This window comes from Etheostoma spectabile, chromosome 1 (assembly GCF_008692095.1).
Source record: "Etheostoma spectabile isolate EspeVRDwgs_2016 chromosome 1, UIUC_Espe_1.0, whole genome shotgun sequence".
Taxonomy (NCBI): Eukaryota; Metazoa; Chordata; class Actinopteri; order Perciformes; family Percidae; genus Etheostoma; species Etheostoma spectabile.
In genome coordinates, this window is record NC_045733.1 from 15588629 (window position 1) to 15605793 (window position 17165).

General features: G+C 39.6%; 1 protein-coding gene across 1 annotated transcript; it reads right to left on the reverse strand.

Moving 5' to 3' along the window:
- Positions 1-1252: 1252 nt before the first annotated feature.
- itgb6 (integrin, beta 6) lies at positions 1253-15970 on the reverse strand. The gene is made up of 16 exons (XM_032499948.1): positions 15716-15970; positions 12326-12395; positions 11862-11941; positions 11468-11666; positions 11133-11379; positions 10785-10950; positions 10245-10406; positions 9954-10049; positions 9607-9696; positions 8177-8311; positions 6392-6809; positions 6084-6306; positions 5494-5588; positions 3445-3561; positions 3191-3357; positions 1253-2327 (listed from the first exon to the last, which is right to left on the reverse strand). Exons 2-16 carry the CDS (start codon positions 12378-12380, stop codon positions 2229-2231), a joined length of 2349 nt encoding a protein of 782 aa, XP_032355839.1. The 5' UTR covers positions 12381-12395; positions 15716-15970; the 3' UTR covers positions 1253-2228.
- Between the last annotated feature and the right edge of the window lie 1195 nt (positions 15971-17165).

Consider the following 17165-nt stretch of genomic DNA (forward strand, 5'->3'; position numbering starts at 1 on the left):
AGATAGTTAGATAGATAGATATAGACAGCTAGACAGATAGGCCTAGATAGATAGATAGACAGACAGACAGATAGATAAGATAGATAGATAGATAGACAGACAGATAGATGGACAGATAGATAGATAGATAGACAGATAGATAGATAGATAGATGGACAGATAGATAGACAGACAGCTAGACACTTTACCATAGTAGAATAAATTATATCAAAGTTCTTAAAAAAATAGAAATATGTAGCCTATTATCTATAAATATGAGCGTTATGCTAAAATATTACAATATATAGAAATAATTTGAAATAAGAAGCATGTAAAAACACACACCACAATTTATAACAGTGTAAATAATAATGCTAAAAATACATGAAATTTATGAAATTATTTACAATTCAGAGCCAATTAATGTACTTTTTGTTTTTTTAGTTATAGTTCCTTTGCAGATTCAGATTGATACAAAATATAGTTAACAGAGAAAATAATATCTATTATTATAGGATAAGATAAGGAGGGGGATTAGCAGTGTATAAAGTACTTAACGTTACCTCCACTTTTACAAGCTGCAATATTAAAGTAATGAACACATTGCCAATTATTTTTAACCAATATCATGATATACATTATTCTGAAATGGACCAATCTGCATAATAAGTCATTCTACTTTTGGTACTTTAATGTATCCCAATGCTAATACTTTTGTACAGTAATATTTTAAATGTAATGTAACAGAGTAGTGGTGGGAAGTAACTGAATACGTTGTACTTTACAGATTCAGATAGATACGTTTTCAATAATTGTAATGGAACATTTTAACATTGTTATGTTGATACTGCAATTTAGTGTTGGGGGATATACCAGAATTGAAAGCAGCAGAGGCCAAGGCATCCTGACACACAGTTCCAAGTTTGATCAAAACTCCCAAAACACTGGAGCCTATAATCTCCCATAATGCAAGTCTATAAGAGCATCTTTCATTACACCCCTCCTTCCTCTAAATGCACACATCTTGCAAAGTCCATACCCCAGTCTGTGATGATACGGATAATCTCAGGGTTATTTTTTCAGGCTTTGAAAGCTCCTGCCAGACTTTATACAACCAGTTTCACAGGCGGTTGCCTCAAAGTTCCCATCAGGGACCGTGCACACAGCCCACTATAGATGACAGCTCTATTATTTCTAAGACACAGAAAACAACAAGTAGGATACCCCTCCCCTCCGAATACTATCGGACCCCATGTTTCTCATTATGTGGTCATTGGATGAAAACAACTTTATTAAGTGAAATGCATCACGTGAGCACAACATATAACACAGATCCCTGAATAAAAGAAAGGGCCAAGAGTATGTTATAACGCAGGACCCAGATAGTCTTTTACAGTAGTGGTGCACATTTCCAAGTAATCAAATTACCAAAATTAACCAACTGACACGTGATGAACCTGAGCTTTCAGGGCCCCACGCAGTTTGTCCGGTGGGTAAACTGCCATTGAGTGTGTGAAGTAGGAGAAAACGGAAACACTCAAGTAAATTTCAAGTACCTTAATACAGTTCTTGAGCAAATGTACTTTCTTGATTTTTCCATCACTGGTCTGGAAAGAGAACATACAGGGATGATTCTCTTTGACAGAGTTCACTCTCCCATTGTAAACAAAAGTCCACTTTAAATTGTGTTTCTTAATGCCAAAGTTTACCAATAATTTTCAGAGGAATTGAGAACTACATACAAACAACCTTGAATGCGGAAAGTTGCATTTTACAAAGAATCTAAATTCCACTTTATTTATGTGCCATGCCACTAAAAAACTCAATTATCAACATACAGTATAAGGCACAGCCTTGCTTAGAAGAAAACAACAAAGACAATGTAAAAAAAAAAATCTTATTAATCCACCAGTAGCCTATATTTACATTCAGAATAAAACAAAGATTTTTTTTCAGTAGTAGACCACTTGTGTAGACTCTTCCTTTCCAAGCTGCATGTTACAGTAGACAAAAGTAGGACCATGCCTCAGGAAAGTGCAGTGTTTAACGTTTACAGCAGCAAATTCATCATCTGTTTGTCTCTAGATGTAGCTATAACACCTCTGAACAAACACACACACACACACACACACACACACACACACACACACACACACACACACACACACACACACACACACACACACACACACACACACACACACACACACTTAAGTGCACTCACATCTTGGTTTGCCCACAGTTTATCATTAGTAGTGATCCAGTGTAATGATCTTTTCTCTCTCTTTGTTCTTATAAGTTACATTTTTAAATGTAGATGTTGAGCTTTTGAACAGAGGGTTGGTCCCCTGCAGAGAGACAAAGAAAAAAAAAAACTGAAATTAACAATCGTAATCATTTTGACTGAAAAAGATGGAACAGCTGACAACATATTGTCGCCCGAACGTTAGGGCTACAACAATTACCACAAATGCATTTACAATACATACTTTTATTTTTTCTCAAAGCAAATTTGCTAAAAGAGAAGTAAACAGTGCTTATGTTTGGGGCCAGGTTTTGCTGTGGATGAGGTAAAAGGCATTTCAGTTCAGGGCTTAAATTTAAAACCCTAGGTTTAGATTGTTGCAATTGGCATCACAATCCATACTTCTTCTCTGAGTCATAACTCAGTCAAATCTAAATACAGACAAGATACCCATCTTTGTTAGATTTGGTGTGAATTACACTTTCCGTAGATATTATTATCTCCAATGTCATTTTAAACAAATATACTTATTTCCTCTTAGACATTTTAGTAAAACAACACTCATCAGAACCTGCCTGAGAATCATCAAAGTGATAGTTGTCTGTACATCATGTGTATATTACAAACGGGAACTGCCAAAACTGTAATACTAATGTAATAGCAAACTTTGAAGGATGCCAATCTCCCGAAATGTTAATAATTAAAGGCTAAATAAAACCGGGTTCAAGTTGCTTACTAGCTAATGCCATTGTTACATTTTACTTCTGGTTTACATCTCGCAGATGGATTATCAAATTGATAGTAATACGTTTGTCTTTGGACAACAATAGAGGTTCATGAATATATCTGACTTTGGCTTATCACACACGATACCTGTTAGTTGGATCAATTCAATGTGTGTTTCACTGTTTTCATGGGATTTGTTGACAATAAGAATACTACAGAATATTACTAGCCGAATCTTACCGTCTGCCATTTTGCCTTTGCCCTCTCAGCCTCAAACTTGGCCACCTCTTTGCGGTCATGGACTGACACCAGCACCTTCCACACAGCCAGCAGAATCAGGCCGATACACACGATGGAAAGAGAGACCCCCAGAATAATCATGGGGATGTTGGGAGGCTCCGGGCAACCTGCGACAGGACAGAGGATGACAGAAGACTCACCACCAGAACTCCCCCTATTGTTTCATCTGTTTTCTACGTCATTGTAGAACTTACCGTACATCTGGAGATCATAGACAATGGTCCGCGTCTCACTTTCTACCACATTAAATGAGATCCGGCACTCATTCTCCATCATCAGCGTGCATTGGATAGAAGGGCTCTTGTCATAATCTAAGAGGAAATGTGAACATACATATCCATAAGGAAGGCATGAATCCATCGTATATCATCTTCCCTTTCAACATTGTGCTGAGAATGTAAAAGGATATACTCGCCTCTGTTGTGCTGTCAGTGTGAGTTCCATATCAAAGACTACAATCTGGTGTGTGTGCGTGGGGACCACACCGTTGTATTTCACATCTAAAGCCTGAAAATACTCTGTGATCATCAGATATACCTCTCAGCTTGCACAAGTATAGCGGGTATAAAATAATCTCTTCTTTAAAGGAAGACGAGGTTGTTTGGCTATTCACATGCACTACAATAGCTCTGCCTGTACGACAAGGTAAATAATATGTTCCCCATTGTCTGGTGCTGGCTGAATGGACATGGATGGTGCTAGAGAGAGTGGGTACAGGCTTCAGAGAGACACCCGAGTCGATACAGGTCAACATTCCTCCTAATCTCTGACCCATGGGGAAACTTATCACGGCTCTATGTTGATACCACTATCAAAAACACTGAGCTGAGAGAACAAACTCCAGCGACAACAAGCATTTACAATACAGGTAAGTGATTGTGCTAAAAGGCAGATGTAAAAGGACTTATTGTACATTTTTAGTGTTAATGTCAATGCACGTCCTGTAAAAAATACTCTTCTTTAATTCTGTAGGAATAGAGGTTCACTTTAGGGCAAGACTTAGCTGCTGGATAAAAACCTGATATTGTAATTATAATCTTTATTTTAACTCAAAGAGGCTTACCTTACTTTGCATGTTTTACCTAAATAAAATCATATCATAAGTTATTTCCTTCTAAGTAACCCCTGGTTTAATTCAATGCCAATGCAATATGAATATCAATTTGCACAGAGTTGAAACCTGCAAGAAACCTGCTTCAGAGAGAATATTTAGTGACCCTATTTGCCTTCCGTGTTGTATCCTCGTTAAGGACTCCTTTGAAAATTCCTCCTTGGTAATCTCTTTCAAGAAACCATCACATTCAAGTCTGGCTGCCAAAAAGCCATGCAGTCCTCAGCTACTGTATGTTATCAACAAACCTGGATGACAAGCAATATGCAAACATGGACACTCTTTTTAATGGACACTCGGTTTCTTTGTGGTGGCCATTTCTTAAGTTTTAAGATTTTAAAAAGGTTCCCACTAGCTCTTTAAGGCACAAGAATAAAAGAAAAAAACAATCCACGTCCATGAGATGCTAATGTTACATGAAGGGAACAAAAAATCCCCCTTGATACATGGACTATCTGAAGCAAGTTTCAAGTATCAGCCAGTTGATTTTCACACTTGACTTAGATGACCTGTAATATGTGCGGCTTGGTAAGGTATAAAAACAATTTTAAAAACATATGCCGTGCTTTGGAAAATAGATAAGTAATAATTAAGTGCATGCACATAGATCAAGTTAAACACCTGCATCATTCTCCAATGAATTAAACAAATTATTAAACCCTTTTCAAAATCAACCAGGCCTACATAACTTATAAAGTTGACAATTTTGACACATACTTGATAAGAGCTGTTCGACATTTTAATTTGATAGATAATCAAATTTATTTTTCCTATGATTTGCTCTTATTATGTAATCGGAATCAAAATTTGTTTTCCAACTTGATGATTGATGATCCAATTCCAAATTGATACAATTCTAGAGTGACTGAAGTGTTGTTTGGCAGATGCAAAGCCTTTGTTCTCCATGTAATGCAAAACAGTCAAACACTTGATTTAATCTCTAGTTGTGCATGCATTGATATATTGTGATATATACAGTATATATCTAAAAAAGTCTCAATTAGGATTTGAACCATATTATCCAGCCAACAACAAGATAAGTGCAAAAAAAAGCACAAACTGTACTATATTCAATAATTCATGTTCTTGCTCCTTCTCAGATACAGAACAGGAAGATTAGGTTGGGCTTTACCTGCTGTTGTGTTGATGGAGATTTTGGGGGTGCTGCACTTTTGATCACACAACTTGACATCGTCCTTATCTAGCAGATGGCACTCTACACAGGTCCTGGTGTTAAAACAAGTGTAAAAACAAAAAGTCAGCTTTTCCTTAGAGATCATGCAGTACCTCTCCAGAAGCTAAGGTTTAATGAGGCTTCAATCTCTGACACAGTGAGTACAAAGAAATCACAGTGGTGGTCACTTATCACAGTTTTCCCAAGGCTTCACTCACTCTCTATCAGCCACCTCCCCTATAACAATGGTATCAAATGGCACTAGCCCTGACAGCTGCTTTACAATGAGGCAAGGAAATCTCTTAGTGCTGTGTTGGGGACATTAGCTGTCTTTTTATGTCACATGGAAGGTGTAGACACATGTGAACAAGGGGACCAGAACCTGATATGTCTGTATTCAAAAGAACAGACAGATCATGTGGCACAAGGATACAACATCTTATATCTTTTAGGTAATGAAACAACAATTACAGAGGTAACACAGACCAAAGCCTTCATATTACATCCTTATTCACCTCTAAGAGCTGATTGCAAGAATGGGTTCTCACCTTGCAGAGCTACAGGCGTCTCCACATGTTGGGCACTTCTCACACTTGTCCCCAGATGCTCCGGGTACAGAGCAGACACAGTGGCCACACTCACATCTCCCCCGACCACTGCAGAAAGCGCCATCCTCTGACATGCACGCCTCAGTGCTGGTGCTGCAGTTACAATACTCCCCTGTCCAGCCGCTTTCACAGTGACACTCCCCACAGTCACACACCCCATGGCCTACAAACACAAAATCCATAAAGCAACTGGCTCAACTCAAAAACATGTGAATCATTTGTAACATTCATCACGTGTAATTACTCACCTCCACAGAGCTCCCCACGGAAACGAACACAGGAGTAGTTGTCACACTCGCAGTAACGTCCGTAGATGCTTCCAAAGCTGGATGCATGACACACACACTGTCCGCAGTAGCACTGCCCCTGACCACTGCATATATCAGACTCATTGTGTGAGAGGCAGTTGCTCAACAAAGCGCTTTCCTCATTGCATTCACACTCCGATCCCAGAAATCCTGGCTGACACACACATACGCCGCACTGGAAATCCCCCTGGCCCTCTATGCACTGGCTGCTGTTTGCTTCAGGAGGCTGCCGGCAGTCGCACGAGCAAAGAGACTCCAGTTGCACCTCCAGACTGTCCTGTAAACCCACCGGTTTGAGGGAGAAGTGGCGAACTCCGGACAGGCATCCTGGAAGCTCCACAGACACGTTGAACACTACCTGAGGAACAAAGAAGAAGCCCCATGAAGAGAACGATTTGATCCTTAAAAGTATTGACTGTGTTACCAAAGCCTTATTCCTCTCTAGAGCTCCACTGCTTATCCAAAAGCTATTAAAACACATAATTTAGCCGCACTGTTGCACTGGAGATGTTCCTTCATTACGAAGAACATGGGCACTGTATTCATTCATTTTGGATCAATCCCACATATATCATCTTGCTACCATAATTACTCACTAGAGCAACACAATTCTATTCCCCAATTCAGGAAATTATTTAGCCTATTTAAAAAAAACATACACTTTGTATGTCTGATAAAGACAGGCTGGGAAAGTCAGAAACTACTGAGATATTAACTAACACATTGTTGGTTTTGTTGGCAATAGAAAAATGAAGAATATTGCCAGCTTTCTTATTTGAATTCTCGCAAATCACTAAATGATATAAACCAAAGATAATTTATTATTAAGATTATTTTCTTGATTAATTGATTCATAATGTTGTCCGGAATATATCAGAAATAAGAAACAAATGTTGATTATGATTACCCACAGCCTGAGGTGATTTCATCAAATTGCTTGTTTTATTCAACCAACAGTCAAAATCCCAGATATATTCAGTTTATTATCATATAAGACCAAGAAAAGCATAAAATCGTCACATTTGAGAAGGGGGACCAGAGAAACTTGGATGTTTTTGGTTGAAAAACCATTAAGCAATTATCCAAATAGTTTCTAGTTTTCTGACTGACTCATCCATTTAATTATAACATTGCATCTCTCCGTAAAATAGAGAGCACATAGAGCTTAATGTGGAGATGTCTCCTGATCAACTGATGCTCTTTTACACCTCAAAAAGGATAAAGGCTCAAAAAGGGAAAATGGCCTCAAAATTGCATCCATTAGGACTTTTGATTTTATTTCTCTTTGTAGAAGTTACTTCATTTACATTTATTCACTTTCATTTGTATTTACATTTCATGTCACCAGGTGGCCTGAGAGTAAGAGTACATCTTATGTCTCTATGATTATTTTTCATTTTTGGTATGTCCAATTATTTTACAATCCTATCAGTTTGTCAGTCACATGTTAAGCACTTTGAACTAGCCTGTATAAAAAGGTGTTATACAAATATGGAGAAAGAGCAGGTTAAAGATGATTTTTTTTGGCATTTTCTGCCTTTATTTTGACAGGACAGCTGAAAGAAAGAGGAGAGAGAGGGGGGAATGACATGCAGCGAAGGGACGTGGGTAGTAATCGAACCCTGGCCCGCTGAGTCGAGGAGCAAACCCCCGCACATGGACGCCCGCTCCACCAACCGAGCCATCCGGGCGCCCATAAGAGAAGTTTAAAGTAAAATAACTGACCGTCTCTCCAGGTTTGATGTGGGAGCAGCGTTTTTCATCAATGATGACGGTCCCATCTGGGCAAATGGCTGTAAAGGACATCTGGAGCTCTTCTGTGTCTCCAAGGACCTCCAGTTCAATTTCTGAACGCAGTTCCTGGAAAACAGCACAAATATATGTCAGCACTTTGTGCGGAAATGCAACTGGCAGCACAGATCTGGCACTGAACAAAAGGTTTTCCTCCCCGAAATAGCAGAAGTCACCATTACATCTCTCACAGGTGAGACGGTCAGACTCTCAGAGTGGGATTTCCAGGGCTTTAAGTGGTATTACACTTTCACCCTGCTCTGACCTATAGCGTGCTGAAACAGTTTGAACTGTCCTAACTAGCACTCTCTTTTGTGGGTGAGTCATCAACCCAGGTGTGCTGGGCGATTAAAAGCACCTTAGGAAAGGGCGACAGATCGTCTCAACTGGAAGAAAGGCTGTGTTTGACTAACTAATGAACTCTGTGACGGACTGTCTGGGTGCTAAGAGAGAGTTAAATGTCTGTTTCCTGTAGCCCTGTAATTGTACTGTGCCTTAAGTGTTGCTAAGGAGGGGGAAACTCTGGGATGTTTATGGAATACACACAATCGAAGACAGATTAAAGTGAAGTGGGCAGAACAGATTCAAAAGATGTAACTGTTATTCAGTCCATATGTTGAAGGGTATTTAAAGTGAGGCGGCTGAAGTATCTATCCTCTAATCAACAAACATTAATCCAAAATCACAGGTAAGTGTAAATACTAATCAAATGTCTTCTATCACTAAATATCTGTCTGTATTGTTTTTTATTTCCCTTAAGAGCCATAGCTATCTTCAACCAGTGCGATATTGACTCCTCTCTTCAGTGGGTTTAACGTGGCTGAGACTAAAATGGGGTGTAAAAGACATAATTGACAAATTAATTAGAGGACTTTCCACCAGTCACTGCCGCCAGGGGGGATTTACAGAAGGAGTGCAAGAGATAGCCGGAGATAAAAAAGAGAGAGAGAGAGAGAGAGAGAGAAAGAGAGAGAGAGAGTGGGGAAGAAAGAGCAAGTCAGAGTCAGAACGGATAAGGAGATCAAACAGCTGGGACAGGCCGAGACTTGCTTTCAAACACGCTGATGCAAGACACCGGGTGGTGAAGGGGCAAAAGTAACCAAAGAAAGAATGAAAGAGGAAAAGCAAGAGAATCAAAAGGATTGGGGAAGGCCGAGATACTGTCAATTGGCTTTAAGGTGTACGGAGTGGTAAATCATAAATGCTTTATGTTCATGTTTTAGATAAAACTCGGACTCAAGTCTAAAACATTTGATGTCAAATAACTAGGTTTAATTAAACTGAACACAGTTTTACTGCTTTTATAATGGCAGGTGTTTTCTGTCTTATTTCCTTACACACACACACACACACACTTTACTTACTTTGTAGGCTGTTACAATCAGTTCCAGGATGTTCCGCGAATCTTTCGCCAGAACCCCAACTGTGGCGCCAGGTATTAGATTTGCATAGTTCTATGAGAAAAAAACCCAGATAAACATTAAAGTCAATGTTAGAAATGTGGGCAGACTTGGCTCAAGTTCCCGAAAGCAGAGTACAGAAGAAAAGAGGGCCCGTTCGAACAGGTTCAATGAATGCATATGAATAAATATGCTAACCTCAGTAAACATTGTGCTCAAACAAACACTGTTCCAACACCTTTTCCAGTTTTCCAGTTCAGACATATTCTGCTGGAAAGAAATTAATACATTTAAAAAGAAAAAGCGGTTACCTTATAGTTGACTTTCTGTTCTTTTGTCACAGCAAATATCAGTAAGATATTGTTCTCCACCACCTTATCCATCAACTGACCAAGAGTTGGATACTCCTGGGGAAAAAAATGGTGAAATGTCAAGCGTGAATGCGCTTTAAGGCTGTGATGATGCATTATAGATGACTTATGTAATGACAGTTATGGAACTGAGGTCACAGAATGGGTTGATATTTAGAAACGAATCACAGCTATTGCAGCATAGTGCAGAAGATAGACAAGTCTTTCTACAAAGAACCTCTGTGGAATCACCTGCACTGTTGACATGGAGTATTCGTTGTTGGCATCCAGGTGACACTGCCCATCGTTGGGAATCACGATGCCGGCCATCTTACTGTCCATCCCAAAGTGTGAGTCAGCATCACTGACGAACACCAGCAAGCGCATCGAATCATTCCTCCAGCCTATCTTGTCCTATCAGGAGACAAATTATGTTGCTCACCCTCCTTTTTATATCATCAAGTGACTAATAAAATAATGAAGTTGACAGATCACAAACTAACAATCTAAATTGGATGAAGATGATGAATACTTTTATTTTTGGTTAACATACACTGTAGCTAACCCAAAGAAAAAAATAGGCTGAAGCCAAGGCTTATTTTTGCTTATCCTATAATCCACATAGAATCACCCAGAAATCCATTGAAACTAAATGAAACTAAACACTTGAGTAATATCCGTGTAATACATTTTACAATTTACATTGTAATCAAATCACTTCATAACCCTTACTTAATTTGGATTTTAAAGCTCATAAATGCTCTTATAGATATTTGAAAATCAAAATCTCACCCCACAAACAGCTGCCTGCATGACTGCGTCGAAGCCACCCTCTGGTATGTCATTATTTGCAGATACCCGCTGCCTTGCGATTATGTTGTTGAACTTGTCGGTGCTGCTCGTCAAGGACAAGACGTGTTTGTAGCCAAACGTTGGTAGGCAGGTTAAGCTAAAACTGCTGCAACACAACAGAAGTCAAAACCAAAGAGTTGAAAAATTAGATTCTCTCAGTTACCAAATGGCATTTATGAAATGTCAAACATCAGAAAAGGGGATGCGGTTGAACGTCATCTTGCTGAAATTGTAAACACCAGAAGGGAGGATGCTGTTAAAGGTCATGTTTTAATATTTATTGTTTACCCGCAGGGGTTGGCCAGCTCTTCTTCTGTGGTCTTGATGTATGGCAGGACGGGTTTCTCCACAAAAGAGCCAAAGCCCATTCGAAATTTACTGGTGAGACTGGCCATCTCTTTAGACAAAGTAGAGCCCAAGTCTTTGATCATCGCCAGATCGTCGATCATGGATGCTGACAGGTCCATCAGGTAGTATATGTCCACAGGATAGTCCTCCGTGTGTTGAATCTTGACCTGGAAAGTCACCTGGCTGCCTGTGCCAATAACAACACCTTATTTCGAGTTGCAAAAAACAAGGAACTGCTTCATCAAACCACAACATCAAATCAGAGGTTGGCGTACCAGGACGCAGCTTGAGTGCCATTTTCTGTGGGGAGATCTGAGTGCTGTTAACGTTGCCTGTCTTCTTTCCGAGTGGGCGATCCTGCAGGATTTGGCCTTTGGAGACAGGGAACTCAAGCAGGTCCCTGGCACATCCCTTTTCTAGTAAGCTATCCAATGTGTCACACCTTTCGCTGACTGAAAACCAGTCTGTAAAATTCTGGGAGGTAAAGGAAAAGTCAGATTGAGATATTTTCATAGTTGGCCATGAAATATAAGCTTTATTATAATGAACAAAAAAACAAAACAAGCAATGCCACTTTTCTCGCCTGTGCCCAGAATACCTTCTTTTTGAATGCATTATGGCCATCTGCTTATATGTTGTGTTTTCATCCATGCAACCCTGGCTGCTTACCTCCTGTGTGCACCAGGCACAGTGCGAACTGAGCTGCAGACACTCATTGCAGGTCACAGCGCTGCCAGCTGAACATGACCCTACAGCACACATCAGCACAGGGCACAGTTACATAGATTGAGCGTGTCAACACACACCAGAGGTTCCTCCAACCCTTAAAAATCTCTACAAGGAAAAACAGCTGAAGTATTTGGACCTAATAAAAAAAATAGTTTAATTTAAGATCTAATACATTAATTAACACATATAACTATGTAGTAAAGTGCAGTTTTAAAAATATAAATATATATATACATATATTTTGCTTACATACGAAGGGATTTTCACAATAAAACACCAGTCATAAACACCAACACAGCATTTATGGTTTTGCTCTTGAGCAACTGTTCCTCTTTGTGCGCAATATAAACGTGTTGCCATTGATTCTTTTCTTTTTTTTTAAGCCGAGCAACAGTCCCGCTTACCGTCCACGGTGTTGATCCAGTACCGAAGAATCAGGCTCAGCAGTATAAGCCCCATTAGTCCGTGAGGTTACTGGTAATGAGGAAACAGAAGAAGAATATTTCAAGTTGTCTCATATTTACACAAGTGAAACATATCCAACGTCATGGCTCCTCTCCTCAGCCGAAAGTAGACTACAATTGGCAGCGCTGCCGTCCCGCACTACCTGGTTGGAGGAGGAGGAGGAGGCTGCCTTTACCTGCGCTGCCTTTTATGTTCACTTCCGTCCAGGTGAGTAAGCGAGGCGGGCGCGAGGAGAAATCAAAGCCATAAGCTGCTGACATGCTGGCCGCTAACTGATCTATTTCCAGTGGTTTAGTCTATTGTATTGTAGCGGGTATTCTGGCCAATATATATGCATGTTGGGGGGGTTGGGAGGCATATCACAGTGGGGGGTCTGGGTGTCCTCCCCCAGGGAAGTTTTGAGCATCAACGACTTAATTTCCTGTCTTCGGATACACTTTTATGCCCCCATTTACGGTGGAAATACCTTTATATTGCCTAAGTGAGGAAGAAAAACACAGATGACAATTCTAAAGATATCAAAAATATAATGGAAAGTATATTGTTGCGTGTCATTGGGCATTTTTAAGTGGGTACATGGAAATCCTGGAGCTTTCTTAGTGGGTATTCTGCAGTATACCTGCGCATCATGTAGACTACACCACTGTTTGGTTCCAACCACTTGATGAATCAGGGTTGTTCCTTCAACATTTAGAACTGATAAAGAATGAAAGACGAAATATAATAAGGAACATTTATCAGAAGTTCAACACCAGAGCAAGTAGAGTAAAAAATATAATAAAATAAGTATTTATTGGCCTTCTGAATGTAGGTATATGGTGTTGCAGTGGTGGAAAGTAAGTGGGGTAAATTTACTCAAGGAAGCCTACATCTAATTTATGCCCTTCTACTTCTACTCAGATAAATATTGCTAACAGTATAAAATGCAATGCAAAAATTAAAAGCAGTTTGGACTATGGGCCTCTTGTCACTTTTCAGATGTCTACAAGTTCTTAGCAGAATTTAAATTTATTGAGGCCCAAAGAGATTTTCCAACATTTTACAAATAAAGCAGATTTATCTTGTGACTTGGAGGGGCCCGATCCTTGAGAATCCTTGAGATAGGTCGAGAACCACTCGCCTAAACTTCCAAACTGTAGCCTATATAAAGTTGTTAAAACTAGCTCTTGCCAAGTTTTTATTATTTTTATTAACCTTTATTTTACCAGGAGATAATCCCATTGAGATTTATAATCTCTTTTTCAAGGGAGTCCCGGCCAAGACAGCAGCATAATAGTTCCATGTTTCAAATATACAGTAAAAAAACAGAACACAGAAAACAGAAAAAGACAGTTGGCAATTTGCCGTCATCTCAACATAATCACCAGCAGCGCTCTGTAGCATCACATGTGCATTTAGTACTGAAATAGTCCTTTATCCTAATTTTAAACTGTGTCAGTGTTGGTAGGTAGTCACATTTAAGATGATTCTGAATTTATACCAAGATTTACCAGGAAAACTTTAAAGGCGCATTCACCAAAGACAGTTTGCTTTTTGGGAATGTCATAAATGATTTGCCTATATTATTGAAGATTACATTTCCTGGTAGTGACTTAAGGAGTCAGGAGAGAGCATGAGCAAGGAGGCTGTTTACACAGTATGCCCTTAAAGGCTAAATATACCAATGCTACAACTTGCGATTGTGCAGAGAAGGCCAACCAACACTGTCGTACAAGCAACAGGGATGAGTACGGAAACTAGAATAAGTTAAAAATCTTAGTGCTGTATGGTATACTGAGGCCAGCATTTTCAGAGAAGATTGATTTGCATGCATGTATAAAATCTCACCATAATTCAGCATTGACAGAAACGTTGCTTGTTCATGTGTTTTTCTCGCACCAAAAGGGAAACTTTATTTCTATAATAGAAACCCAACTTAACTCAAAGTTATTTTGTCAGACACTCTATATGCTGCTTTAAGGACAAACTTTCTTCTAAGAAGAAACCAAGATATTTGTAGACTGATACTTGTTTAGTTGATTAATATACAGTATTTCTGGCATTCCTACTTGTATTACTTTAAGTACAATTAGTTGTTAATACTTTATTTTTAACATAAGTACTTTAGCAGAACTTTGAATGTAGGACATAGCATTTTTATATTATTGTAATGGTACTTTTACATGCCTATTTCAGATAGATAGATAGATAGATAGATAGATAGATAGATAGATAGATAAAGTTAACTTACTTGGTTCACATGATTGTTATGGTGCCCGCATTACATTAAGATACTGACAACACCCTTATTACATTTCTGCAACAATGTAATAGGCTTGAATTTAGTGTCACTCATATAGAAATGGCTTAGTCATTGAACTCTGGCCAAAAAGGAATAATAAAATACAGACAGACTATGTCATAATCACACATAGGCTGTATACCCCTATTACCCAGACATCATAACAGAAGATATGTTAATCTTTAACGACACAAGATTGTGAATCATTGTCTCACAAGAATGGTATCAACTTGATGATTGACTTGAGGCAAAACCGAGCATGCAGGCCTATCACAAGATATGAAATATGAGCGTGAATGTGTGCTTGTGCTGCGTATAATGCAAGGGGGAGGAGGGTGGAGCTGTGTAGGTGTTGAATCATTGACAGCTGCAGTGCAAATATCGCTGCTTGTCCCAACTTAGAGGAATCTCACAATTCAGCACCACACCCCTCTGAATCTGGGTGAGTCCCATCTGTCACCCCAAACCAAACCCCACCTCCACCCCTCTTATACTAATCTCTCTCAGCCTGCTTTTCTCCTCCATCTTCTTTCAATGGCATCCCTCTCTCCTCAGCTCTCTGTACTTTGATCCACCTTACCCAGTAGCTTTCAAGTGTTGGTCTGTGAAATTGCCCTCTCATTTGTACCTCTCCTCTCCTCTTCTTGTCATTATTTTCTGAATTTCTTAGAAAATATGTCAGCATGATGCAATCAAACACCACTCTTTTGTAATTTCTGATTTCTTTAGCTGATTTGATGTCCTGTACAATATGATCAAGTGGATTATGGATGCTTACGGTGTAATAAGGTGTCACAGTTGCACCATACAGTTACTCACATTTGAACTTGACTTTAATCTTAATTTAAAACATTGCCTTTTAGTTAGGTGTGATGGAAATCCGACAGGAATGTTTGAAGCACATCATGACATGATTTTTAAAGAGCGTCAGTCTCATCAAAAATTCAGCAATCCATAAATTACTCTCCCACATACTTCTCTTTAAGCAGTACACATTTACTATGCATAGAAATGGAGATACACATAACCCTGCAATGAGCCAACTCACCTTCAGGGGTGTCCTCTGATATCATGCTGTCTTGTCTCAGTCTGCCTTCCTTGTCATCAAGTGAAAAATTGAGGGAAATGGAGGGCTGTCAGGCCACTACTTTCAGTTCCACTGGATCCCAGCAGTCTTCAGAGTAACAGAAAACCTATTGTAACGGCGCCCTTTATGAAGCATGGCGCTAGGGTGACCCTGCTGCCCATGCTCCTTGGCTCATGTGTGCTTTTGTGTGTGTGTGTGCTTCTGGAAGAGGGTGAGTGGGTGTGCATGCATACTACTGGGGTCATGTGTGGCTGTTTGCACAAGATCCAACTTGCCTGTGTGTGTGTGTGTGTGTGTGTGTGTGTGTGTGTGTGTGTGTGTGTGTGTGTGTGAGTTGTGTTGGGTGTGTGTGGTGTGTGTGGTGTGTGAGTGTGTGTGTGTGCAGGGGGAGCGGGGATGATGATGAGTGACAGTAACAACTGCTGGGCGTGAGACCTCCACAGGACCCAGCTTCTTATTAAGAGACGACCTGGCTGATGTGATAGTGTTGCGCTCTAGAGGCTAAGCTGGTGTGAACTGTAGTGAAAACACTCTGTCTTTGGATTTTAGTTTGGATTGTGTGTGTGTGTGTGTGTGTGTGTGTGTGTGTGCGTGCGTGTGTGTGTGTGTGTGCACGTTTGTTCAATTGCTTCCTGCAGTGAGGAGGAGGAGGAAGCCGAGAAAAGGATTGCCAGTGCTGTAATACAGCCTCCTTCTTACAGAAGTATGGCTGGAATGCAGGTGTTCACATAGATTCATTTGTGAGTGGAACAAAGAAACAAAGCATAGGCCTACACTATAAAACAACCGAAGCCCCAAAATCATAATGTTTTGACTCAGTGGGCTTAACTAGTTGTACAGCATGGAACACAAACTATCTTCCGACTGTTTGTTTAGATTAAAGTGTGAGGCTGTGCTTGAGCTAAATGTTAACATAAGCAAGCTTGCTCACCATGATAACGCTAATATGCTAATGTTCATAATGTGTACTATGTTCACTGTATTGGTATTTGCAAATTAACAGCCGATGGTAATGTCATTTGTTTTGCAGGAATTAGGGGATGACCCAAAGTAAAGGACAAAAGGAAATTCTAAACAGATGATAGGGCTGGATGAAAGGTCAGGAGACCAAAGCATTTACAATTCAGCCTCCGAGGACCATGAATGCATGCCCAAATTTCACAGCAACCCACCAATTGTTGCAGAGATAGTTCAATCAATAAATACAAGGTCAACCTCATGGTGTCACTACAGAGAAAGGCAAAGAATAACTATAGTCATTAGGATTAATCATCTAAGGAACATTAATGTCTAAACAAAATGTCGTGGCATTTCCAGTAGCTTAATTCTTTAGATTTTTCAGTCTGGAGCAAAGTGGTGGAGTGACTGATATTGCCATCCCTAAAATAACTCCTGATGAGAAACACTTAAA

Coding starts and splice junctions, on each gene's coding strand:
- itgb6 (XM_032499948.1), bottom strand. CDS start 12,380: ATGGGGCTTATACTGCTGAGCCTGATTCTTCGGTACTGGATCAACACC. Junction 11,667..11,861: donor GTGCCTGGTGCACACAGGAG/GTAAGCAGCCAG, acceptor TTTACCTCCCAG/AATTTTACAGACTGGTTTTC. Junction 9,697..9,953: donor AACAGAAAGTCAACTATAAG/GTAACCGCTTTT, acceptor TTTTTCTCATAG/AACTATGCAAATCTAATACC.